This window comes from Nerophis ophidion, linkage group LG19 (assembly GCF_033978795.1).
Source record: "Nerophis ophidion isolate RoL-2023_Sa linkage group LG19, RoL_Noph_v1.0, whole genome shotgun sequence".
Lineage (NCBI taxonomy): Eukaryota > Metazoa > Chordata > Actinopteri > Syngnathiformes > Syngnathidae > Nerophis > Nerophis ophidion.
The window spans coordinates 10,571,864-10,599,245 of record NC_084629.1 but is presented as its reverse complement, the minus strand read 5'-3'; the positions used below and the strand labels follow the sequence as shown (position 1 = coordinate 10,599,245).

The window sequence follows — 27,382 nt, the reverse complement described above, 5'->3', positions numbered from 1 at the left end:
AGTACAGTAAACTGACAGTTAATATTTAAACATTTAACATGTGACATTTCTAACAATTTTGAACAGAAATAGTTCTTGCACTTTCAGATAAAATCTTCAAAATTACAATAAAAAAAATGTGGCCAGGGCCAGGCTGTATATACAGTATGTGCACTAATTGACTGAAAGAGCACACATTTGGCGCGATGATGTCATGTGATTGATGGGAAAATGCATTTTTAGACCATATAATTTGCCTGAGCGGCTAGTAGACCCCGAGAGTAACAAGTATGCTGTAGATTGGGCCCCCTTAAAAGTCCAGTCTAGATTGTATTTGTTTACTCATCCTCCCCCAGCATTGACTTTTTTCTCATCTTTTAAGGGGCGTCTTGTGGCGACCCATCAGCGTTCCTGTTCTGTAACCTGTTTGTTTGTCTGATCTTGAACAGGTTTGTGCTGAAAACAAAGTTGTGTTGTACATGTGCAATGACTATAAAGACCTACCTACCTACCTAGTACGCGCAAGGCTCATCAGAATCAGAATCAGAAGAGGTTTTATTGCCATTGTTTGAGAACGGGTTCAAATCTCGGAATTTTACTTGCCGCAAACGTGCAACATGAAACGCATGACACAGAATAGAATAACATGAACTGTAACTGAGCAATCAGATATTGTTATTGTTCATGTGCCTGATGGCCGAGGGGAAAAAACTGTTCCGGTGGCGGGAGGTGTGGGTCTGGATGGACCGTAGTCTCCTGCCTGAGGGGAGCGGGTAGAATAGTTTGTGTCCGGGGTGAGAAGAGTCAGCTGTGATCCGACCCACACGCCTCCTGGTCCTGGAGGAGAACAGGTCCTGGAGGGGTGGGAGTTTGCAGCCAATCACCTTCTCGAGGCAACGGGAGTTATGTAAATGCTTCAGGGACGGCAGGGGGCAGCCACCCAATGATTTTTTGTGCAAACTTTATGACCCTCTGAATCGCCTGTTTGTCTGCTTCAGTGCAGCTGGCGTACCACCCTGTTTTGCAATATATCAGCAGGCTCTCGGCTTTTGTGCAAACTTTATGACCCTCTAAATCGGTATTAGGATAGGATATTGTATAGGGGTGAATTATTATTATTATTATAAGTTAGAGTTCAACATGGTGACAGCTCTGGGAAAGAAGCTGTCTCTGAGCCTGTTTGTTCTGGCTCTGATGCACCTGTAGCGCCTGCCCGGTGGTTGCAGGTCGAACAGGTGGAAACCAGGGTGTGTGCTGTCTTTGCTGATGTTTTTTGCTTTCTTGAGGCAACGGGAGTTATGTAAATGCTTCAGGGACGGCAGGGGGCAGCCACCCGATGATTTTTTGTGCAAACTTTATGACCCTCTGAATCGCCTGTTTGTCTGCTTCAGTGCAGCTGGCGTACCACCCTGTTTTGCAGTACATTGGCAGGCTCTCGGCTTTTGTGCAAACTTATGACCCTCTGAATCGGTATTAGAGTAGGATATTGTATAGGTGTGAATTATTATTATTATTATAAGTTAGAGTTCAACATGGTGACAGCTCTGGGAAAGATGCTGTCTCTGAGCCTGTTTGTTCTGGCTCTGATGCACCTGGAGCGCCTGCCCGATGGTAGCAGGTGGAACAGGTGGAAGCCAGTCTTTGGTGTTGTTTTTTGCTTTCTTGAGGCAACGGGAGTTATGTAAATCCTTCAGGGAGGGCAGGGGTCAGCCACCTGATGATTTTTTGTGCAAACTTTATGACCCTCTGAATCGCCTGTTTGTCTGCTTCAGTGCAGCTGGCGTACCACACTGTTTTGCAGTACATCAGCAGGCTCTCGGCTTTTGTGCAAACTTTATGACCCTCTGAATCGGTATTAGGGTAGGATATTGTATAATGGTGAATTATTATTATAATTATAAGTTAGAGTTCAACATGGTGACAGCTCTGGGAAAGAAGCTGTCGCTGAGCCTGTTTGTTCTGGCTCTGATGCACCTGTAGCATCTGCCCGAAGGTAGCAGGTCGAACAGGTGGAAGCCAGGGTGTGTGCTATCTTTGGTTATGTTTTTTGCTTTCTTGAGGCAACGGGAGTTATGAAAATCCTTCAGGGAGTGCAGGGGGCAGCCACCCGATGATTTTTTGTGCAAACTTTATGACCCTCTGAATCGCCTGTTTGTCTGCTTCAGTGCAGCTGGCGTACCACCCTGTTTTGCAGTACATCAGCAGGCTCTCGACAGCCGAGCGATAGAAGGTCGCCATCAGCTGTTTCTCCAGTCTGTTCTTCCTCAGCACCCTCAGGAAGTGAAGTCTCCGCTGGGCCTTCCGGATGACCACAGTTTTATTTTGGGTCCAGGAGAGGTCAGCAGATATGAGGGTGCGGAGGAACTTGAAGGAGCTGACTCTCTCCACCTCCTCGCCGTTGATGTAGAGGGGGGCAGGGTCTGCAGTGTTTTTCCTGAAGTTTAGCCGTGCATCCGCAACTGTTGCACTGATCAACGTGCTTGACCGATTAGTGACCAGCAAAAAGCAGATATGTTCTGAGTACTAGAATAGGTAACATGCATTGGGTAATGGAGTTTCTCTTTAAAGAGGACAAAGGCAAAATAAGGAAACTAGGGACACACTGAAAAAGTGCAAAAAAATAAGGGCAAGAGAGTAGCAGATCGAAAAGGAAGTAAGAGAAAATGAAGTTAAAAAGAATAGACGGAGAAAGTGAAAAGATTTTCAAAACAGAGTGAAGCCCTATCACGATTCAGTCCAAGGCTCTTCTCTTTGATGCTGGCTGTGGGTGATTAGTTAGTGATGGGGCTGTCTTAAGAACCACTCCATCTTTTATGATGGCAGCTTAATGGAGGTTCTGCGCCCTCTCCAATCACATTTCCCTTCTGTCAAATATTCAATAAGCACCCACCTCCCAAAAAAAAACCAAAAAACATGTTCACCCTCAAAGTTACGCAAGGGCCACACCTGTCTTGCCGTGAGCCCAACGAGAAGAAATCTAAAAATGACACATCAAGTGTGAGCCCTCACGTCAGCCCACCTAGGCTGTGTTCTCCATCCTGGAACAGCATCTATGATAGATTACAGGGACGACACAGGGTGACAAAAGGTTTCCAGGCGGGAACTCGGTGTGCCTTTTTGTCTCCTTCACTGAAGTAGCAGGGAGTCGTCTGACAAACTTTAGATCTCTCTTCCCCCTCAACCAGATATCTAGGGCGCCATCATCTTGTAACGCATGTCATGCTTTACTGGCCCCCAAAAAAAGGACTAATTAATTAATTTGAGTGTTGTATGAGACACCCAACACTGTGTTCTGCCACGGTAATGGCAGCTAATGTTGCAGTTCTGGGAAATACACAATGAGTTAGTTCTTCCGTGCGGAAGAATGGGGTGAGGAGGTCGAGTCGGGTGGGAGGATCGGTGACGAGCCACAAAGCTGTCGTTGTGTCTGATCCATCAGACTACTTATGAGATAATTATTATATGAGGCATAGTCAATGTAAGTCGTGTTCCTTGACTCACTGTCCTCCCTACCTCCCTTTAAACTCGTCCTCCCCCACTTCGCCGTCTCCATTAGGCAATCAACAGTTGCCGAGAGGCCAAAGGGGCGGAGCACTTCCTCATGGTAATGCACTCAAGAGGATCTTTGACTTGCCTTACTCCGTGTGTACCTTAAAACCTTAAATGGAAGTAGGGCTGGGCGATATATTGCGGGTTTGTCTCTGTGCGATATAGAAAATGGCTATATCGTGATATTCGAGTATACGATCTCACGCAGTTGCTTTTAGCTGCGGGCATTACACTACATGCGTTTCCCACTCTTTCGTGTCTCTCCTTCTCACAGAGACATAAACAAGCGCACCTCCCACGGAGCAGACATGGTAATATAGCTGTGATGCTAACTGTTAAGTGCGAGTGGTAATACGAGAGAGAGAAAGTGCAAACCTGGTAACAAATGGAGGAAGAATTAATTACCAAGAAAAACAGCACAGGATCCATCGTCCGGCGGTGGTTTGGCTTCAAGCGGGAATATGTTCAACATTTTTGCGGCAAAAGCGGTGCTGCAAAAAGTAGCATTACTGCTAATGTGTAGCATTATTTGAAAAGTCACCCGCTAGAGAAAGAAGTATGCTTGAAACTCTGCATGTCAACAGCTCCGTTCGGTGCCACACCAACAAAATGCCAAAGCAACTATTTCCAGATTAAAACAGTATGAGAAAAAAAAAAAAAGTCAAAAACAGGAGGTGGTAACGTCCGCAGGAACCTATTATGCAGCTCATTTTTATTTGACAGTTATTGAAATATATTGTGTGACATCATGCACAAAAGTGCACTTTATTTGTTTTTAACTATTATAGTGGCGTTCTGTACAAAAAGTACACTTTAAATTAAATGTCACCTTAGTGACATCATTCACAAAAGTGCACTTATAGCTTGTTTTATAATTTCTCTGACAGTCTTGCACTTTCTGCTTGTGCCACTGCTTAATAACTGTTTAATGAATACAATTTTTATAAATTGACTTAGTTGTGATTTCCCTCTCTGCATGTAGCATATATTAATGCAGTATGAAAAAGAATGTTTTAATATAGACACATAGAATCATCATACTACTGTGATTATATGCATCAAGTGTTCATTCAAGGCTAAGGCAAAATATCGAGACATATATCGTGTATCGTGACATGGCCTAAATATATCGAGATATTAATAAAAGGCCGTATCGCCCAGCCCTACTGTGGAAGGTCCACATTGAACAAAGCTTCTCCCAACGTCTACAGCAGGGCTTTTAAACTGAAAGACTGGGGGCCACATTCGGCTTGGGAATGACACCATACCGTCCCCAGAGTTCACTTCAAAACAAAGAAGAAACATTTGTGCAGCAATTTTCTTAAAACACTAGAGTGCAACTGTTAAATAGAGGAACTTGGACCACTGTACACAGCAGGGTTTCCCACAGCGCTTTGTTGCTAATGCGGCCACTTAACAACAAAGAGCCACCGCCTAAACTAAAGTCTTAACAAGCTGCTCGGCTTAGATTCTGCCTCTGCAGCACCCAGCATTGTCCCACCCACAGAACCATATGATTGGTTACACACAGAGCGGTAACAGCCAATCAGCAGTGCATATTCAGAGCGCATGGAGTCAATGCTCACGGCACAGGCAAAAAGAAAAGACCGTTGAGTGAGCAGAAAGTTGTTCAGCAGGTGAGCATAATGCAGCGGACTCTCCCCACTATGATTGCTATGAGCCTGTTGACATTCTAGAAAAATAAACGGCAGCTCAGCTCGCTCGCAGTCCTTGAGGTGAAGATTAATTAGCTTTTAGCTTAATGTGAGCTTAACGTTAGCTCATTTTGCGGTGTGTGTGTGTGTTACGGACAGCAAAGCCCTTTCTGTCTGAGAGAAAGACAAGCATTGTTGACCTACAATAACAAAGTTATTTCACTTTACCTTTTTCTGTGTTGATTGAGCTGTTTGAAGCAGCAAAAAAGGACATTATGTTAAATGAAGAGTTTCTGTCTCAGATAGTTGATATAATAATGTAAGTGCATCATGAAGCCTACATGAACTCCATGGTGTTCATGGATGAATAGTCTCTCCTATTGCTATTGTACTATTTTTTTCAGCTATAGTTAAAGTTAAAGTACCAATGATTGTCACACACATTAGGTGTGGTGAAATTTGTCCTCTGCATTTGACCCATCGCCTTGATCACCCGCTGGAAAGCGAGGGGAGCAGTGGGCAGCAGTGGTGCCGTGCCCGGGAATCATTTATGGTGATTTAACCCCCAATTCCAACCCTTGATGGTGAGTGCCAAGCAGGGAGGTAATGGGTCCCATTTTTTTTCTTTCTATAGTCTTTGGTATGACTCGGCTGGGGATTGAACTCACAGCCTACTCAGGACGGACACACTGACCACTAGACCACCGAGTACTTACATGAATCATTAGTAATGTTGCAGCCTAGTTTGGAATGGCAGGGTCCCTGCTATCACATGTTGATAAAAATATAACAGTTACATAATAAAAATCAACTACAGGCTTCCCTAATGCTGTAATAAATAAAACATGATGAGTTGAGCATATGTCAGCATGTGGCCCCACTTTTAACTCTTTTTCAGACACTTATTGCAAACGCTTATTTACAGTAAGTCATCAATTTAACTTGGTCATTATTTTGTTTTAGTGAGTCAATATTTACTAAGTCAAAAAATGACATACTTAGTATCTCAGGTAACTAGAGTTGTGGCGACAGGTCAAATTACACTGTCCCTTACACCCGCCACCCCCTTCCGCCTGTAGAGATACCACCTTAACTAACACATTTTCTGGGGAAAACACTGCACATTGGCTAATATTTGCATTCACCTTTCTAGCAAACATAGAATATTGGAACCAAACTAGGAGTTTACATAACTGAAGTCTTCCTCAGGGCACACATTCAAGTCCTCTCTTTTTTGGCATTTACTTTTATTTCGTAATGTGCTGTTTCGAACTAAGGCCATGTCTACGCTAAGCCGGATAACCCCATAACTATTTAGCCCAAGCCCCGTTTCAGCCACACTAAACCATCGTTTAAGGTAACCCTCCTTGGATAATTTTTTTACACGGGTAAGTGCGCCGTGAATCTCTTGAATCTCCGGCTCTCAGCTCTGTACGTACTTATCGATCGTTTACCAACTGAGTTCGGAAAGGAAGTAAAGTCAGAAAGACCGCGCCCCACATAGGAAGTGACATGAGAAAGAACGCGCCACAGCCAGCTTCATAAAAACCACTGGAAAAATGGAGGCTAGTCATCCAGACATGCCCGTGTTTCTCCTTCTACATGTACAGATGCTTGTGGAAATCACACATGAATATCTTAAGAGAAAGCGATTGCAGCTATTTGGGATACAACACTTCTCAGACGGCAAAATAACTTTAAAATGTCCAGGTTAGCAGTGATTCTACTTTGTCCATTTGTCGAAGGAGAGTCTCATGGATGTGATAAAAAAGGTAGGGTGTGCTTCGTATTACCTGGCCATCAAAAGTCACCAAAAAGGAATGGACAATGAAGGTGAAGGTAAAAGAGTGAGGAGTGTCCTGACCAGATATCTAGATCCTTAGATTGATTGATGTAAAATGTTCTTTATCCCATTGTTTACGTGTCTAATAAAGATTTGATTAATGTATGATGGCTCAGGTGTGATTCACTACTATAAGGCCCAACAGCAACACTGGATACCAGTTAATTGAAATACCACAACACTGGATATTGTTCAGAAAAGTTATATTTAATTTAAGAACTTGCACAAAAGGGCTTCACGGTGGAAGAGGGGTTAGTGCGTCTGCCTCACAATACGAAGCTCCTGCAGTCCTGGGTTCAAATCCAGGCACGGGATCTTTCTGTGAGGAGTTTGCATGTTCTCCCCGTGAATGCGTGGGTTCCGTCCGGGTACTCCGGCTTCCTCCCACTTCCAAAGACATGGGGATAGGTTGATTGGCAACACTAAATTGGCCCTAGTGTGTGAATGTGAGTGTGAATGTTGTCTGTCTATCTGTGTTGGCCCTGCGATAAGGTGGCGACTTGTCCAGGGTGTACCCTGCCTTCCGCCCGATTGTAGCTGAGATAGGCGCCAGCGCCCCCCGCGAACCCAAAATTGAATAAGCGGTAGAAATGGATGGATGGATGGAACTTGCACAAAAAGCAACACTGGAGGTGACTATGACTATGATATTTTCCACGCATGCGTACTAGGTCATGTTGCGCCGGCGGACGGAGGGGCGGAGGGGGTCTTAAACGACCATTGTGTGTGTGTGTGGACAGGGATAAGATTAGGTGGGATTTACCCTGGATAACCTTATCCGGCTTAGTGTAGAAGGGGCCTAAGGCTGCTACTGTGGAAAACCTAGTGAGCATCATGGATGATGCCAGTCACCCTCTGCATACTGTTATCAGTAGACAGAGGAGCCTGTTCAGTGCTCCCAAGTGCAGGACTAATAGACTAAAAAACTAATTTGTCCCACACGCCATCAGATTGTACAACTCCTCTCTGGGGGCAGGAAGGTACTAGGATGACAGGGGACGCAAAACAATAACAACACTGAAATAAACTGCAACAAAAGACAGCGCAATTAACAGAGCAATACATTTTCATAACATGGTCATTACTGCATAGTTTCTTTTGTTATATTCTTATGTTTACTGTTTTATTTTTATTCTTATTGTTGCTTTTTATTTTTATTGTTATGTTGTATTTTATTGCCATTTATACCCCCCTTATTCACTTTTTAAATTCGATCTCAATTTAATTTTCCTGAGGGAAATCCCCTAAAGGAATCAATAAAGTACTATCTATCTATATATCTAAGTGGGAAATAATAAACATTTAAAGTACATCAAACAAACCTTTAACAAAGTGATCACTACGAACTTGTGGTCTTTCGTAAAATCTTGCACTCTTTCGCCCTGAAATCCTTTTCATGTTTTGAAAGTTTCCAACAGCTAGAAACAACATAAACATAGTTTTTTTTTCTTCAAGAAAGGCAAAATACCACCCAGAAGGCTTTGACAACAGACACCTGCTGGCCCACAACTTCGATCCTCACATAATTAATGAGATGCATTTGACGCCAAGTGCATACAACATATTTGCTTGGATTAATGTTCTACATTTGGACCTTAAGTTGTTTGGGTTGGGATCAGAGTTGCTGATTGCCAAACCGTTTCAGTTCCGAATGTTTAACGTAAATTTGCTAAAACGTTACGATCCGACTTTAGACACTAGAAACATAACCCTTAAAAAATGTTATAAATACATTTACTAACACTTAAGCATATTCTAAATGACAAAGACTTAATTTAGAGTTGTTTGGACACAAGGGAAACATATTGTAAGAAACAAAGACTTAGGGTTAAGGTTAGGGTTAAAGATGTCCGATATTGGCTTTTTTGCCGATATCCGATTTTCCGATATTGTCCAACTCTTAATTACCGATTCTGATATATACAGTCGTGGAATCAACACATTATTATGCCTAATTTTGTTGTAATGCATTAAACAATGAAACAAGGTTTTCCAAAATAAATCAACTCAAGTTACAAAAAAAAAAACAACATGGCACTGCCATATTTATTAATGAAGTCACAAAGTGCATTATTTTTTTTTAACATGCCTCAAAACAGCAGCTTGGAATTTGGGAGACATGTGTTCCCTAAGAGAGCATGAGGAGGTTGAGGTGGGCGGGGTTGAGGGGGGTGGAGGGGTGTATATTGTACCATCCTGGAAGAGTTAGTGCTGCAAAGGGTTTTGGGTATTCGTTCTGTTGTGTTTATGCTGTGTTACGGTGCGGATGTTCTCCCGAAATGTGTCATTCGTATTTAGTGTGGGTTCAGTGTGGCGCATATTTGTAACAGTGTTAATGTTGTTTATACGGCCACCCTCAGTGTGACCTGTATGGCTGTTGACCATTAATTTGTGTGTGTGAAAGGCCATAGATATTACTGGGCTGGCACGCAAAGGCAGTGCCTTAAAGGTTTATTAGCGCTCTGTACTTCTCCCCACGTCCGTGTACACAGCGGGAACTTTACTTTTTGACACAAATACCGTATTTTTCGGACTATAAGTCGCAGTCTTCTCCACAGTCCAGCGGGGGGTGAGACCCGGCCAAACCAAAAAAATAAAAAATAATATATATATATATATATATATATATATACACATTTTTTATAGCAAGTTTCACCTCCGGCCAAACTACAAAAAAAAAATGTGACTTATAGACCGAAAAATTCGGTATATAGATAACTTTGAAACCGATAACGATAGTTTCTGATATTACAGTTTTAAAGCATTTATCGGTCGAAAATATCGGCAGTCTGACATTATCGGACATCTCGAGATCGGGTTATTGTAGTATTGTGTTTTGTTATGCAAGAACAGTCCATATTCAGTAAGTGGTATTATATACAACAACTTCCTTACTTAAAGTTAAAGTTAACGTTAAAGTATCAATGATTGTCACACACATACCAGATGTGGCGAAATTATTCTCTGCATTTGACCCATCACCCTTGATTACCCCCTGGGAGGTGAGGGGGGCAGTGAGCAGCAGCGGTGCAGCGCCCGGGAATCATTTATGGTGATTTAACCCCCAATTCCAACCCTTAATGCTGAGTGCCAAGCAGGGAGGTAATGGGTGACATTTTTATAGTCTTTGGTATGACTCGGCCCGGATTTGAACTCACGACCTACCGATCTCAGGGCGGACACTCTTGTAATAGTAGTAGTACTAATAAGCAATAATTCTGAGGTTATTGAGGGCAGACTCTTAGTTAATAGCTTAGTGGTTGTATAATAAGGCCATGCAGAATAAGGCATTAATAAGTACTTAATAATGACTAATTAAGAGCCAATAAGGTACTAATTTGCATGTAACTTACCTCCCGCTTGTCCATTTCAGGGTTGCAGGAGTTTGCTGGAGCCTATCTCAGCTGTGTTTTGGGCCATAAATACAAATCTGCATCCAACGTGAACGTGAAGAGACAACAGAAGAACACCTGCCGTGCAGCCTTGCACTGTCTTAGAACTGTTTACGCTATCCTAGACTGTGCTTGTAGCGTTGCTCGTCAAAGCAATCCTAACACACCAGTGGGACGTCTCTGTAGGTTGAATAAGCCCTTTTAAGGAAGCTAATGAGCTTAGCGCGAGAGGCTGATCCGCAATCATCGGAAGCCGGCCCACATGGTTGATGCGCATCTGCGTCTATAGTCTTTGAAAGCAAATCTGCACTACACTCACCAGTGGGCTGAACGCGGAGCTGAGTCTTGTCGCTCTGCTTGCGGGTCATGGCAAACCAGCTGCCATCGCTGTCCTGGATCCACTCGGCCGCCTGGCAATAGAGCAGGCCCTGGTCCACCGGCTGCAGCTTGTGGATGGTCAGTCGATAGGATGTGGCGCTGGTTTTGTCCAGCCTGAGGTCCCCCGCTGCCATCCTCTGCCGGTACGGACCCCCGGACCGTAAAACAAAGTCTTTGGAAAGGGTGAGCAGCTCCTGTGGCGGGGCTGTCGTGTCATCCGGGGCTTTCAGATACCAACCAACGGACAAGTGTGTGTGTTGCATTGTGGTCCTGGACACTTCACAAGTGAGTTGTAGTGTGTCGCCTTCCACTTTGGAAAGAGTCTGGGCTGGAGCCGTTACTGTGAGGGAGTCAGCAATAACTGCAGGAGGGGAGAAAAGAAAAATGGGGGCGTTAATTGGAAGCAGGCGATAATTGGAGAGAGAGGCTGTTATGTCTGAAATTTGTAAAGATGATTTGTTGAGGTACAAATAAACCACGTTTCACGTTGTAGTATACAAATGAAGTGTGCTGAGGAGTTCCAGGTTTAAATGAGACATTTCTCTCACAGTCCATAAAGAAACACCGTGATGCTGTAATAAATTAGGGTTTATGTCGACTCTTGCTGCAAAGAAATACATATGGTAGATAAGTAGCCATCATAATCTAATACTGATGGTGATTTACTCTTAACGGCAGGCGTGACCACACTTTTCAGCAAGCCAGCTACTTGTCAAATGACCAAGTTGAGGTGATCACGCGCACACACATATACCGTATTTTTTGGAGTATTAATCACACCTAGGGTTGTCCCGATCCGATATTTGGATCGGATCGGCCGCCGATATTTGCCAAAAAATGCGTATCGGCAAGGCATGGGAAAATGCTAATCCAGATCCAGTTTTAAAAAAAACTTTGGTTCGTGTTTTCCAACGCACCGATTTAAATAATACATTCCACTCTTCTGCTACTCCCTAAACCCCGTTCCGCATTTTCCAGAACATCTTCAAAACATCCACATGTCTGCGTTCCAACCGTTCAGACGGCTGTGTGAATTAAACGTTACGGTAAAAATGTCAGCTGTGTGGGATTATTTTACCCAACAAAACGAAAAAGATGAAGAGGTGGAGTGCAAAACATGCCAAAATAAAGTCAAGTGTGGTGGTAAAGTTGTAAGACATTAGTGAGAGGCTTTTTAGCACTCATCATAGATGAACACAGGAGCAGGCTGACACCTGAGCATCTTGAAGTGCTCGTCTTTGTTAGAAAGAATCTCCCTATTATGCTTGGACATCAAATGTTTGCCCCCCTGACTGGGGCAAACAATTGAAGGGAGTATGTAGATATTTTTTTTAAAGTTTACACTTGTTCAAGAGCAAGTATTGATGTTGAGTTATAGACATTTTATCCCACTCAGGTTGTTTGTGTGTTTTGCTTTTTTTTAATAATGTTTACAGCATTATTTGCACTTAAAACTGTTCACATTTTTACCGTTTAATGATGTCATGTATAATTTTTGATATTGTGTGTTTATCTTTAATACCAACTATTGTGTATTATTCAAACTCACCTAATTCAGCTGTCTAGTTGTTATCAAGAGTACTAAAAATCCTTTTCAGCATGAATTTGACAACTAAGTAGGCTAAATAACTTTAAACTTTAATACATGCTCGAATAGGCCAGTATCGGTATCGGATCGGAAGTGCAAAAACAATATCGGTATTGGATCGGAAGTGCAAAAACCTGGATCGGGGGATCCCTAGTCACACCTGCCGAAAATCCGTAATAAGGAAGGGAAAAAAAACATATATAAGTCGCACTGGAGTATAAATCCCATTTTATGGGGAAATTTATTTGATAAAACCCAACACCAAGAATAGACATTTGAAAGGCAATTTAAAATAAATAAAGAATAGTGAACAACAGGCTGAATAAGTATACGTTATATGATGCAAAAATAACCAACTGGGAAGGTGCCTGGTATGTTAACCTAACATATTATGGTAAGAGTCATTCAAATAACTACAACATATAAAATATGCTATACGTTTACCAAACAATCTGTCACTCCTAATTGCTAAATCCCATCAAATCGTATACCTCTAGTCTCTTACGTGAATGAGCTAAATAATATTATTTGATATTTTACGGTAATGTATTAATAATTTCACACATAAGTCGCTCCTGAGTATAAGTCGCACCCCCGGCCAAACTATGAAAAAAAAACTGCGATTTATAGTCCGAAAAATACGGTACTTATTAGGGTTGTCAAGGAATTCATTTTTGTATTCTGATTATTCACACACTTGAGCTTTTATTAATCATGATTAATCACAGGTTATCACTTACTTGCAAAGAAAAAAAAAGCTTAAGAAGATACCCCTATATTTGGTTAAAAATGCAAGTTTGTAGTCAGAATGTAATCCAGGCACATATTTAAACTTGTTTTTCAACTGTAAGTCATTAATTTGTTTAAAACTTGTAAAGTATAGTAAGAATTAAATGCATATTTTCAAAGCATTTGCATTAAAAGAGCATACAAGGTACAGATAGCAAACATACCCATAAACAACTTTACATTTGGAATTTTCCAATCTGCAATACTCTTCCTTTAAAATGAAAAAAAAAAAATTCATACAATATTTGCATCCTTTAGATCGGGGGTGTCAAAGTCAAGGCCCTGAAATCATCAGCCCGGCGGTTGGGTCTTGGGCGCAGTTGGGTGTTCCAACAGGACAATGACTCCAAACACACATCAAACGTGGTAAAGGAATGGCTAACTCAGGCTAGAATTAAGGTTTTAGAATGGCCTTCCTAAAGTCCTGATGTAAACGTGTGGACAATGTTGAAGAAACAAGTCCCTGTCAGAAAACCAACAAATTTAGCTGAACTGCACCAATTTGGTCAAGAGGAGTGGTCAAAAACTCAACCAGAACATTGTGGATGGCTACCAAAAGCGCCTTATTGCAGTGAAACTTGCCAACGGACATTTAACCAAATATTTACATAGCTGTATGTATACTTTTGACCCAGCATATTTAGTCACATTTTCAGTAGACCCATAATAAATTCATAAAAGAACCAAACTTCATGAATGTTTTTTGTGACCAACAAGTATGTGCTCCAATCACTCTATCACAAAAAAATAAAAGAGTTGTAGAAATTATTGGAAACTCAAGACAGCCATGACATTATGTTGACCACGACTGCACAGACATACATATAAACATGTTTTTGTGAACAGGTGTGTTAGAATAATTATATATGTTATCACACAACTCTTATGCTTAAAGGCCGTTGCAATAGTCATTGTCTATTGTGCTCTTTTCTGCTTTGTGCAAGGGCACACAACTTATTATTTTCCACGGCATATGAGGGGTGGTTCTCGCCGCAGATGTTTTCTTTGTTTTAGCCCGCTAACAGCCAAGGATGTACCAGGACCTCAACGAAGATAAGGCGACAGCACGCAGACTAAGCAGAGACAAGGCAATCATTAGCCCCCCCAGCACATTCCGTCACGTATTGTACGTACCAAAGCTGTTTTGCATGATATGTGTGACCCCCTCCCTTTACAGGCAGCCTCAGTGATGTTAACTAGGGAACTCCTGAATAAATAGAGGAGCCCAAGGGACTGTCCCTCAGAGCGTGGTGGGAGACTGTACACTGAGTGTGCAGCCCCAAACGTTTCTCCTCATGAGCAAAATCTGCCTGATTCCTTGCTTCTCATCTCGTTTAAAGGCCTACTGAAACCCACTACTACCGACCACACAGTCTGATAGTTTATATATCAATGATGAAATCTTAACATTGCAACACAAGCCAATACGGCCGGTTTAGTTTACTAAATAACAATTTTAAATTTCCCGCGGAGTTTCCTGTTGAAAACGTTGCGGAATTAATACGCGATTATGACGCGTGTTTGTGACGTTATTGGTTGGAGGGGACATATTAGCTCAGCACCACTTACGGCTAATAGTCATCTCTTTTCATCGCATAATTACACAGTATTTTGGACTTCTGTGTTGCTGAATTTTTTGCAATTTCTTCAATTAATAATGGAGAAGTCAAAGTAGAAAGATGGAGGTGGGAAGCTTTTAGCCTTTAGCCACACAAACACACGGTGTTTCCTTGTTTAAAAATCCCGGAGGTGAAGCAGTCAAGCGAACATGGATCCCGACTACATGTCAACCGGCAGTTTTCGGTGAGAAAACTGTGGAAATAAGTCGCCTGTTACCGGAGATCAGCGAAGCCAGTGTCGTCCTGCTGACGTGACTTCTCTCAAAGACTCTGGCGTCAAAACAACCGTGGCCACACCTCTCCGACTTTAAGGTACTCTTTAACTCACTAGAACACTAGCAAAACAATAGGCAGAATAAGGGATTTCCCAGAATTATCCTGGTAAATGTGTCTAAAAACATCTGAATCGCTCACTTGTCCTCGCCTTTTTTTTTTTCTAGGGCTTCACTCTAAATTTCCTCATCCACAAATCTTTCATCCCCACTCAAATTAATGGGGAAATTGTCGCTTTCTCAGTCCTAATAGCTCTTTCTGCTGGAGGCTCACATTATAAACAATGTGAGGATGTGAGGAGCCCTCACACCGGTGACGTCATCGTTTGCTACTTCCGGTAAAGGCAAGACTTTTATTAGCGACCAAAAGTTGCGAACTTTATCGTGGATGTTCTCTACTAAATCCTTTCAGCAAAAATATGGCAATATCGCCAAATGATCAAGTATGACACATAGAATTAACCTGCTATCCCCGTTTAAATAAGAAAATCTAATTTCAGTAGGTCTTTGATTGTTTGGTGTTTGAACCTGATAAGGTGTTAATTAAAATACAAAAATGCTACAGGCATACAGATTATTTTCTTTTTTGAAGAATACAATAAAGAGGGTCACATCTTTGAATTTACATTGTGGAGGGGGAAAATTAATGCTTTCTTTCCAATTCCACATGAAAATATTTGTTATTTTTAGCTTCTTATTTTTCCAGTTCCAATACTCGTTTTTTATACACTTTGAAATACCATACCACACCAACTTTATTTAAAAAGCCCTTTAAAAACAACCACAGTTGAAAAACAAAGGGCTGTACACCACAAAGAAATAAAGGCAAAGGACAGACTCAAAAAAAAACAACATTTAAAACAGAAGTAAAAAACACATTGAAATAGCAAATACAAATTACCCTAAGAACAATGTGTTAGATAAAAAAGCAGTTAAAAACAGTTTAAAGTCTCATGCTGGGTTAAAAGCCAGTGAATAAAAAAGGGTTTTAAGAAGGGTCTTAAAAATAGCCAAAGAAGGGGCCTGTCTCACATGGAGAGGGAGATCGTTCCAGAGTTCGGAACCCGCAACAGAGAAGGCTTTGGGGACCTCCAGGATCAGCTGATCAGCTGATCCTGGAGAGCTCAGAGAGGTAAGGTGGGGCAAGACAAGGCCCACATAAGGGCAAGGAAAACTCACACCCAGTGGGACATCGGTGACAATAATGACCCAGTGGGACTTCGGTGACAATGATGACTATGAGAACCTTGGAGAGGAGGAAAGCAATGGATGTCGAGTGGGTCTAACATGATACTGTGAAAGTTCGATCCATAATGGATCCAACACAGTCGCGAGAGTCCAGTCCAAAGCGGATCCAACACAGCAGCGAGAGTCCCGTTCACAGCGGAGCCAGCAGGAAACCATCCCAAGCGGAGGCGGATCAGCAGCGCAGAGATGTCCCCAGCCGATACACAGGCAAGCAGTACATGGCCACCGGATCGGACCCCCTCCACAAAGGAGAGTGGGACATAGAAGAAAAAGAAAAGAAACGGCAGATCAACTGGTCTAAAAAGGGAGTCTATTTAAAGGCTAGAGTATACAAATGAGTTTTAAGGTGAGACTTAAATGCTTCTACTGAGGTGGCATCTCGAACTGAGTACTGGAGCCCGAAATGAAAACGCTCTATAGCCCGCAGACTTTTTTTGGGCTTTGGGAATCACTAATAAGCCGGACTCCTTTGAACGCAGATTTCTTGCCGTCTTACCGAGGATGCCGTAGTGGTTTGTGCAGCCCTTTGAGACACTAGTGATTTAGGGCTATATAAGTAAACATTGATTGATTGATTGAAGACCATGTAAGGATTTAAAAACGAGTAAGATCATTTTAAATTAGACTCTAAAAGACACAGGCAGCCGGTGGAGGGAGGCTAAAACAGGAGCGATGTGCTCCAAATAAATAGTTTGGATGCTAACTCCGTAGCTTGTTAGCGCTGATGGTCTGAGAGCGGTCTGTTAACGCAGGCAGGATGGGGCAGCACTTTTATTGTGAAGGCAGGAACTGTGTGATTGGTCTTTAGACTTTTGACAGCAGGTGTTTGGCGAAAGGGAGTTTTGAAATAAAATAAGGGTGTTTATTCTTCTTCATAATAGCTAGCAGCAGCCAGCCATGCATCCATCCATTTTCTACCGCTTGTTCCGTTCAGGGTCGCGGGGGGTACTGGAGCCTATCTCAGCTGCATTCGGGCGAAAGGTGGGGTACACCCTGGACAAGTCGCCACCTCATCACAGCAGCCAGGCATCATCTTACAACATCCTCGGGTGCCGTCATATTGGTGTTGTTTTTATTAAAGCCCGGCAAACGACGGACACACCTTCTGCAATCAACTGGTAGCTCGCGATCAACGCTTTACACTATATCCTGTTCCAAATATAACTTTCACACAATATTTATTATGGGTTGAACTTGTTGACATCTCACACCAGCACACGCCCCCTGGAATTTTATACATGGATTAACATGGAAGGTCATGAGAACGAGATGCATTCAGTATAGCCTCCAGGATGTAGCAAAAACCCAAGGACGGAATAACCCACACGTATGAGCTTGAAGGTATGATTGCACACGTACATGCGCGGACGTGATGATGGAACATAGCGTCGTGTTCTGTGTTTAATGCAGACAATTTAAGATGGCGTGACAACAAATTAACAGAGGAGGGAGAAGCTGAGAGCTTTGGATGGCTTCTTAAGCCCCGATATGTAACAATACCGCCTGGAAATAACAGCTTTAAAATGCCAGTGATGGTTCGCTGACTTGTGAAAAAAGGGGAATTGCGTATGTGGTGTTACCATGGCGACCATAAATAATTTTACTTCAGTGCTTTTATATCTCCATAGACCAGTGGTTCTTAACCTTGTTGGAGGTACCAAACCCCACTAGTTTCGTATGCGCATTCAACGAACCCATCTTTAATGAAAAATTATTTTATTTTTTCAAATTCTTGACGGTTACCGTATTTTCCGGACTATAAGTCGCACCAGCCGAAAATGCATAATAAAAAAGGAAAAAAACATATATAAGTCGCACTGGAGTATAAGTCGCATTTTTTGGGTGAATTTCTTTGATAAAACCCAACACCAAGAATAAACATTTGAAAGGCAATTTAAAATAAAGAATAGTGAACAACAGGCTGAATAAGTGTGTGTTATATGAGGCATAACTAACCAACTGAGAAGGTGCCTGGTATGTTAACGTAACATATTATGGTAAGAGTCATTCAAATAACTATAACATATAGAACATGCTATACGTTTACCAAACAATCTGTCACTCCTAATCGATAAATCCCATGAAATCTTATACATCTAGTCTCTTACGTGAATGAGCTAAATAATATTATTTGATATTTTACGGACATAAGTCGCACCTGAGTAGAAGTCGCACCCCCGGTCAAACTATGAAAAAAACTGTGACTTATAGTCTGAAAAATACGGTATATTTATACAACTTATATGTTTTTGGTAACACTTTAGTATGAGGAACATATTCTAAGTAACAGAGACTTAATTCAAGAGTTATTTGGATACTAGGGGAACATTTTCTAAGTAAGAAAGACTTAATTTAAAGTTATTTGGTTAGGGCAGGGGGTAGGGAACCTATGGCTCTAGAGCCAGATGTGGCTCTTTTGATGACTCCATCTGGCTCTCAGATAAATCTTAGCTGGCATTGCTTAACACGATAAGTCAGTGTTTTTCAACCTTTTTTGAGCCAAAACACATTTTTTTCATCGAAAAAATTCTGAGGCGCACCAATAGCAGAAAACATTTAAAAAAATTAAACTCAGTAGCCGATATTGACAAAAAAAATTGTTCTCGCAATAGCTCTTGTCTCTATGTAGGTGTACTATCAAGCCGTAACTTATTTTGAGTTTTTTCGGTGTTTTCCTGTGTGACTTGCGCTCCTATTTTGGTGGCTTTTCTTCTTTTGTTGGTATTTTCCTGTAGCAGTTTCATTTCCTCCTTGAATGCTATTCATCGCACGTGCTTTGTTTTTACAATCAAGACTATTTAAGTTGTGCGGACATTGTTGATTGTCATGCCATGTACGGATGTACTTTGTGGACGCCGTCTGCTCCGCACACTGTAAGTTTTTGCTGTCGTCCAGCATTCTGTTTTTGTTTACTTTACAGCCAGTTCGGTTTTAGTTTTGTTTTGCTTCAATGCCTTTTCTTAGCGGCACGCGCCTTTTGTTTAATTTTAGTTTAAGTGTTGGATACCTTTTTACCTACATGCTGCCTCCCGCATATTGTGATCACGACATACTATGTTCCTGACATCTACAAAAGCAATTAGCTACCTGCTGCCACCTACTGATATGGAAGAGTATTACACGCTTACTCTGCTGAGCTCTAGACAGCACAGACACTCAATAACAGCGCATTTTTGAATTATAGTTACAGGTTTGCAAAAAATATTATCAACCCAATTAGGTGAAATTACATAATCTCTCCAACGACGCACCAGACTGTATCTCACGGCACACTACAGTGTGCCGCGGCACAGTGGTTGAAAAACACAGCGATAAGTAATGAATAATTCCGCTGAAAATCAGTGTTAAAAATAATTTTCAAAATATAAAACATTCTCATGCATTTTAATCCATCCCTCCGTTTTCTACCGTTCCTGTTCAAGAAGTCGCATTAATGGTAAGAACTATTTTATTCATTAGCTTCAGAAAAACAATGTTATTAAAAAGAAGAAGATACTTATTATATTCTTAAAATGTTGGTCTTACTTAAAAATGCACACATTTATTTGTATTCAGTGTTAAAAAATATTATATGGCTCTCTCCGAAATACATTTTATAATATTTGGCTTTCATGGCTCTCTCAGCCAAAAAGGTTCCCGACCCCTGGGTTAGGGTCAGGGTTAAAGGGTTAGTGTTATAATAAGGCCATGCCGAGAATAACACATTAATAAGTACTTAATGACTAGTTAAGAGCCAATATGTTACTAATGTGCATGTTAATAAGCAGTGTTAATTTTGTTGACGAAAAATTTTCATCATAGTCATCGTCAACAACCTTTTTTTTTCTGACTAAAACGAGACAATGCCTAAATAAAAAATAATTTACGTGGACTAAGACGATGACGAGGTGTATTGACATATTCGTCAACGAATAAAAACGAGACGAAAATGTCTGCCAGAGACGAGATCCAATCGGAACTTATTTCGTTAGGAAGAGGCGGGATGAGTTGGGAAGAGAACCAATCAGAGCGACGTGGTAAGGAAGTTACGTAAACGTAGTTTGCGTTCGAGACTGACCCGGGAATGCACTGCAGAAGACAACATGTCAACGCCGGGGAGGAAGAGGAGAGAGGACATATGGGGAAATGTTATATTTGACATCAAACATAATGTAAGAAATGCAGCGCGAGGATTACGGGGAAAAACACAACAAACTTGAAGCCACATTTACAGTCGAATCACCCCGAAATCCACACACAGGTAAGCATTTTCCACAACATACAACTCACTCGACGTTATCCCGTTTATTACACGGCTTACTCGTGAAATACTAAATTTGAGACATGATTTTCATCAAAATACGACTTGTATCGGTGTTTTTTCCACTGTTTTGCTTTGACTTTCAGAAATTGAAGGGAAAGTTTATATATTACCCTTTAGTCGACTAAATCTACTGTGGTTTTTGTCGACTATAATCCTATGATATTTCGTCAACTAAAACTACACTAAAACTAAAACAATTTAAATAACTAAATGACTAAAACTAAATTTGATTTTAGTCAAAAGACTGTGACTAAAACTAAATCAATTTTTTCTGTCAAAATTAACACTGTTAATAAGCAACTAATTAATGGTGAATATAGTGGTGAGGGGCGGTATAGCTCGGTTGGTAGAGTGGCCGTGCCAGCAACTTGAGGGTTGCAGGTTCGATTCCCGCTTCCGCCATCCTAGTCACTGCCGTTGTGTCCTTGGGCAAGACACTTTACCCACCTGCTCCCAGTGCCACCCACACTGGTTTAAATGTAATTTAGATATTGGGTTTCACTATGTAAAGCGCTTTGAGTCACTAGAGAAAAGTGCTATATAAATATAATTCACTTCACTTCACTTCACTTCCCCATACTAAAGTGTTACCATGTTTTTTTTACTGGTGCACAAAATGAACCTTGTTCAAAGACCAAAACCAACACAGTGCATAAACTCACAACAAATTACACACCTCCAAATCAGTGTGACTTCTGCTGTTGCCGTATCCGTAACACGCCGATAGGGAGAATGTTTTATTTACACGATAAGACCTCCGCCGAACTCCTGAGGCCGACTCACCGAACCCCTAGGGTTCGATCGAACCCAGGTTAAGAACCACTGCCATAGACCAACCAGGACATCTTAAGACAAATGGCAAAACATATACAATATACTATTGGATATTCTTTATTGCAGTATACAGGCTACATGTACAATGCTCGGTTGTGTTTGTTCCACATGGATTGAATCCACTCTAAAAGCTTTTTGTTCCTAACTAACTTTCTTTACCTCCCCCCCTCCAGCAGCGGGCACTTTATTTTTAGTCCCCCCCCCCCCGCCCTATGATGAAAGGTTTAGCATACACAGTACTGTACTATACCCCGTGTGCACTTTTGCTTGGCATTGCAGTTTTGCATCAGCTTTACAGATGCATTGTGTTATGGTAAAGATATCTACTGTTTGTAACATTCTTGATAAAGTTGTTAATCACAGAATCAGGGTTTCCACTAATGCATGGGTGTAAAACTCACGGCCCGGGGGCCAAATCTGGCCCACCATATTGTTTTATGTGGCCCACGAAAGCCTGGAAATAAAATGCTTTAATAAAATGCTTCATCTTTTTTTACTATATATATTTGTTATTTCCCTTTTGACATTAAGAACCATGTGCTGCATGCAATTGCATATCTTTTAAAAAAGCAATATTATCAAAATCAAAATATTACATGATGTATTCCGAAAATATTGTTTTATTACATTAAAGATAAAAACTGTACTTAAATATCTGCTTGACTTATGATTTCAAAGCAAATTATCAATCAAATTGTGGACTTTAAAATTGACAATAGATTTTACGGTTAAATTCCGCCGACTTGAGTTTTTTTTTAAACTGTAAAATCAACTTTTGTACTGTTTTATTTTCCATATACATGAGACACTAAATCTTAAAAAAAAAAAAAAAAAAACCTTTAAACTACCAATTTTTTTACGGTGAAAAGAAATGGGAGCTCTGTTAATTGAATTTTCCTGCTAAAAACAGCAGTATTGTTTTTCCGTTCCATTCCATTCCATTTTTATTTTTTTTTAATAGGCTGTAAAAAACAAAACACTGATTTTACTGTAAAATTCTGGTGACTGAGCTGCCAGTTTTTTTTTTTGCAGCTTATGTAAAAAAATATATATTATTAATGTATTATATATACACATGTAAATTCATATATTATTCATTGTTAAAGTCGGCCTTCTGAGGGCAACCATATATGCGAAGTGGCCCTCAATGTAATACAAGTTTCATCAATCAATCAATCAATGTTTATTTATATAGCCCCAAATCACAAATGTCTCAAAGGACTGCACAAATCATTACGACTACAACATCCTCGGAAGAACCCACACCTGTCCTAATGAACTCTCCTGAAGGAATCAATAAAGTACTATCTATCTATCCATCTATCTAATGTAAATGATTGGGTATTAATAATACCCGCCACACCTTCAATTAGAATGTTCAACGTGAAAACAATTTAAAGTATGATATGATGTTTTGTAGCCTCCAAAAGAAGTCACACTCTTTTTTAACTTTTATTGCAAAACCTATGCTAACAACCGGCCCGGTTCGGAAACATTCCCTCCCGTGCAGTTACACAACAACCCTTCCTCATTCTCTGCCAATCCCCTTTCACTTCAGGCACAATGTGGGATTCTTAACAATTGTATAATAAGATGAAACGATGGAAAAATACAGCAAAATAATCTAAAAATGATTTTTTAAAAGAGGAACTTCACTTTTTTCTAAATTTTCACAATCATTATGAAAGACAAGATGACAGATGATCAGAGAATCTGGAGAAATCACTGCACATAAGCTGCAAAACCGAGAACCAACATTGAATGTCCTTGTCATTGGATTCCTCAGGCGGTAGGTACTGCATCAAAAACCGACATCAGTGTGTGGAGGATATGACCACATGGACTCAGGAACGCTTTAGAAAACCACTGTCAGTAACTACAGTTTTTCGTTACATCTGTAAGTGCAAGTTAAAACTCTACTATGCAAAGCCAAAGCCAATTATCAACAACACCCAGAAACGCCGCCGGCTTCGCTGGGCCCAAGATCATCTAAAATGCACTGATGCAAGGTAGAAAAGCGTTCTGTGGTCTGACGAGTCCACATTTCAAATATTTTTTGGGAAACTGTGAATGTCGTGTCCTCCGGACCAAAGAGGAAAAGAACCATCCGGATTGTAATAGGTGCAAAGTTCAAAAACCAGCACCTGTGATGGTATGGAGTTGTATTAGTGCCCAAAGCATGGGTAGCTTACACATCTGTGAAGGCACCATTAATGCTGGAAGGTATATACAGATACTTATGTAGGGATGATACTCGAAACCGGTTTTCCCAGTTGTTCGATAAGAAAAGAACCGAGTCCTCGGACTCGAACCCCTTTTTGATAACCGGTACCCGTTATTGAGACCACTATAGTAAAGAAAAAGAGTTGGTTCTTTATTCGAATCCGTCCCGACCAGAAATGCTCCGTGAGACATCACAAGAAACGACGTCACGTAGCTCAGTCATTAGGCGCAGATAGCGAAGGCAGGAAAACAACGGACGGGAAAAAGCGCTCCAAGGTGTAATAAAGTTCAAAACAAAAGACATAATCCAATGAATAACTTTACTGAGAGATTTGAGCAGGGTACAAACACATGACCAACACTTTTACGACTAACCGGAAACATAGCAACCAGGCTAGCAACGCACCTCCTTTACGGCAGCTGTCGCAACGTTCTTAAAGCAACCGCAGCACATATATATATATATATATATATATATATATATATATATATATATATATATATATACATATACAACATATCCCCTTTTTTAACTTTTGCTTTTCTTTCCTTGTAAACAAAGCAAAATCACACTGTAAATGTGTTCTCAGTCTAATTATAAATAATGCAGACAAGGCGTGTTGGCTGAGTTCTTGACGTTTACTGCCGGGTGACGACATGCAACCACACTTTTCAGGGCTACTGCGCATGCTCGTCACTCCCGTTGCATGCTGGGTAGCGTAGTTCTATTATTCCCTAGCTCTGTGGTTCTCAACCTTTGTTTCCCGGAAGAGTTAGTGCTTCAAGGGTTTCTGGGTATTTGTTCTGTTGTGTTACGGTGCGGATGTTTACCCGAAATGTGTTTGTCATTCTTGTTTGGTGTGGGTTCACAGTGTGGCGCATATTTGTAACAGTGCTAAAGTTGTTTATACGGCCACCCTCAGTGTGACCTGTATGGCCGTTGACCAAGTATGCCTTGCATTTACTTGTGCATGTGTGTGTGTGTGTGTGTGTGTGTGTGTGTGTGTGTGTGTGTGTGTGTGTGTGTGTGTGTGTGTGTAAAAGCCACAAATATTATGTGACACGCTGTTAGTATGGAGGAAAAGCGGACGTGACGACAGGTTGTAGAGAACGCTAAAGGCAGTGCCTTAAATGCACGCCCCCAATATATTTGTCCAGGTGGAAATCGGTAGAAATTCAGGGGAATGGTTGCCCCGGGAGATTTTCAGGAGGGGCACTAAACTTCGGGAGTCTATTGGGAACAGTGTGAATTTTGACAGAAAAATGTGATTTAGTTTTAGTCATAGTCTTTTGACTAAAATGTAATTTAGCTTTAGTTATAATTTAGTTATTTAAATTGTTTTAGTTTTAGTCGACGAAATAGCATAAGATTATAGTCGACGAAAACTACAGTAGATTTAGTCGACTAAAGGGTAATATGTAAACTTTCCCTTCAATTTCTGAAAGTCAAAGCAAAACAGTGGAAAAAACACCGATACAAGTCGTATTTTGATGAAAATCATGTCTCGAATTTAGTATTTCACGAGTAAGCCGTGTAATAAACGGGATAACGTCGAGTGAGTTGTATGTTGTGGAAAATGCTTACTTGTGTGTGGATTTCGGGGTGATTCGACTGTAAATGTCGCTTCAAGTTTGTTGTGTTTTTCCCCGTAATCCTCGCGCTGCATTTCTTACATTATGTTTGATGTCAAATATAAAATTTCCCCATATGTCCTCTCTTCTGTTCCTCCCCGGCGTTGACATGTTGTCTTCTGCAGCGCATTCCCGGGTAAGTCTCGAACGCAAATTACGTTTACGTAACTTCCTTACCACGTCGCTCTGATTGGTTCTCTTCCCAACTCCTCCCGCCTCTTCCTAACGAAATGAGTTCCGATTGGATCTCGTCTCTGGCAGACATTTTTGTCTCGTTTTTATTCGTTGACGAATATGTCAATACACCTCGTCATCGTCTTAGTCCACGTAAATTATTTTTTATTTAGTGTCTCGTTTTAATCAGGAAAAAAAGGTCGTTGACGATAACTTTGATGAAAATTTTTCGTCAACAAAATTAACACTGCTTATTAACATGCAAATTAGTAACATATTGGCTTTTAACAAGTCATTAAGTACTTATTAATGTGTTATTCTCGGCATGGCCTTATTAAAACACTAACCCTCTAACCCTGACCCTAACCAAATAACTTTAAATTAAGTCTTTGTTACTTAGAATATGTTCCCCTAGTGTCCAAATAACTCTTGAATTAAGTCTCTGTTACTTAGAATATGTTCCCCATACTAAAGTGTTACCAAAAACATATAAGTTGTATAAATGTACCGTATTTTTCAGACTATAAGTCACAATTTTTTTTCATAGTTTGACCGGGGGTGCGACTTATACTCAGGAGTGACTTATGTGTGAAATTATTAACACATTACCGTAAAATATAAAATAATATTATTTAGCTCATTCACATAAGAGACTAGACGTATAAGATTTCATGGAATTTAGAAATTAGGAGTGACAGATTGTTTGGTAACATATAGCATGTTTATCAATCAATCAATCAATGTTTATTTCTATAGCCCCAAATCACAAATGTCTCAAAGGACTGCACAAATCATTACGACTACGACATCCTCGGAAGAACCCACAAAAGGGCAAGGAAAACTCACACCCAGTGGGCAGGGAGAATTCACATCCAGTGGGACGCCAGTGACAATGCTGACTATGAGAAACCTTGGAGAGGACTAACATGTCTAACATGATACTGTGAAAGTTCAATCCATAGTGGCTCCAACACAGCCTGTTCTATATGTTATAGTTATTTGAATGACCCTTACCATAATATATTACGTTAACATAGCAGGCACCTTCTCAGTTGGTTATTTACGCATCATATAACGTCATCGTCTTAGTCCACGTAAATTATTTTTTATTTAGGTATTGTCTCGTTTTAGTCAGAAAAAAAAGGTCTTTGACGATAACTATGACGAAAATTTTTCGTCAACAAAATTAACACTGATCGGGAAAAGTAGGAGGGTTGGCAAGTATGAGTATTAGCGGTGAATGCTGTATAACACTGGCGGGCGAGCCATCCATCCATCCATTTTCTACCGCTTATTCCCTTTCGGGGTCGCGGGGGGCGCTGGCGCCTATCTCAGCTACGATCGGGCAGAAGGCGGGGTACACCCTGGACAAGTCGCCACCTCATCGCAGGGCCAACACAGATAAACAGACAACATTCACACTCACATTCACACACTAGGGCCAATTTAGTGTTGCCAATCAACCTATCCCCAGGTGCATGTCTTTGGAAGTGGGAGGAAGCCGGAGTACCCGGAGGGAACCCACGCATTCACGGGGAGAACATGCAAACTCCACACAGAAAGATCCCGAGCCTGGATTTGAACCCAGGACTGCAGGACCTTCGTATTGTGAGGCAGACGCACTAACGGCCAGCTCTAATGCAAGGGACAAATTAAATTATACGGCGGGCCAAATTTGGCCCGCGGGCCAGAGTTTGACACCCATACCTTAAACAATATATGAAAAAGATAAAAAATAGACCATTAATTGGCAGTGCGCTCTATGGTCGGGAAAATACGGTAATCAATAGATTACCCAATTACTACAATAATCGATAAACGCAGCCCTGCTTATGACTAAGACTTTAGTAAACATGAACTGTATGTTATGTCCATCAAAGTGTCAGACATGTGTTTAAAAATGT

General features: G+C 41.0%; 1 protein-coding gene across 2 annotated transcripts in view; it reads right to left on the bottom strand.

Annotated features, from left to right (window-relative positions):
• The window catches only part of igsf3 (immunoglobulin superfamily, member 3), a 370,516-nt gene that overhangs the window by 151,913 nt on the left and 191,221 nt on the right, over positions 1-27,382 (bottom strand). For both annotated transcript variants that reach the window (XM_061879134.1, XM_061879135.1), the window contains exon 3: positions 10,738-11,157. In XM_061879134.1, coding sequence (XP_061735118.1) covers positions 10,738-11,157 — 420 coding nt within the window. The remainder of the gene's footprint in view (positions 1-10,737; positions 11,158-27,382) is intronic.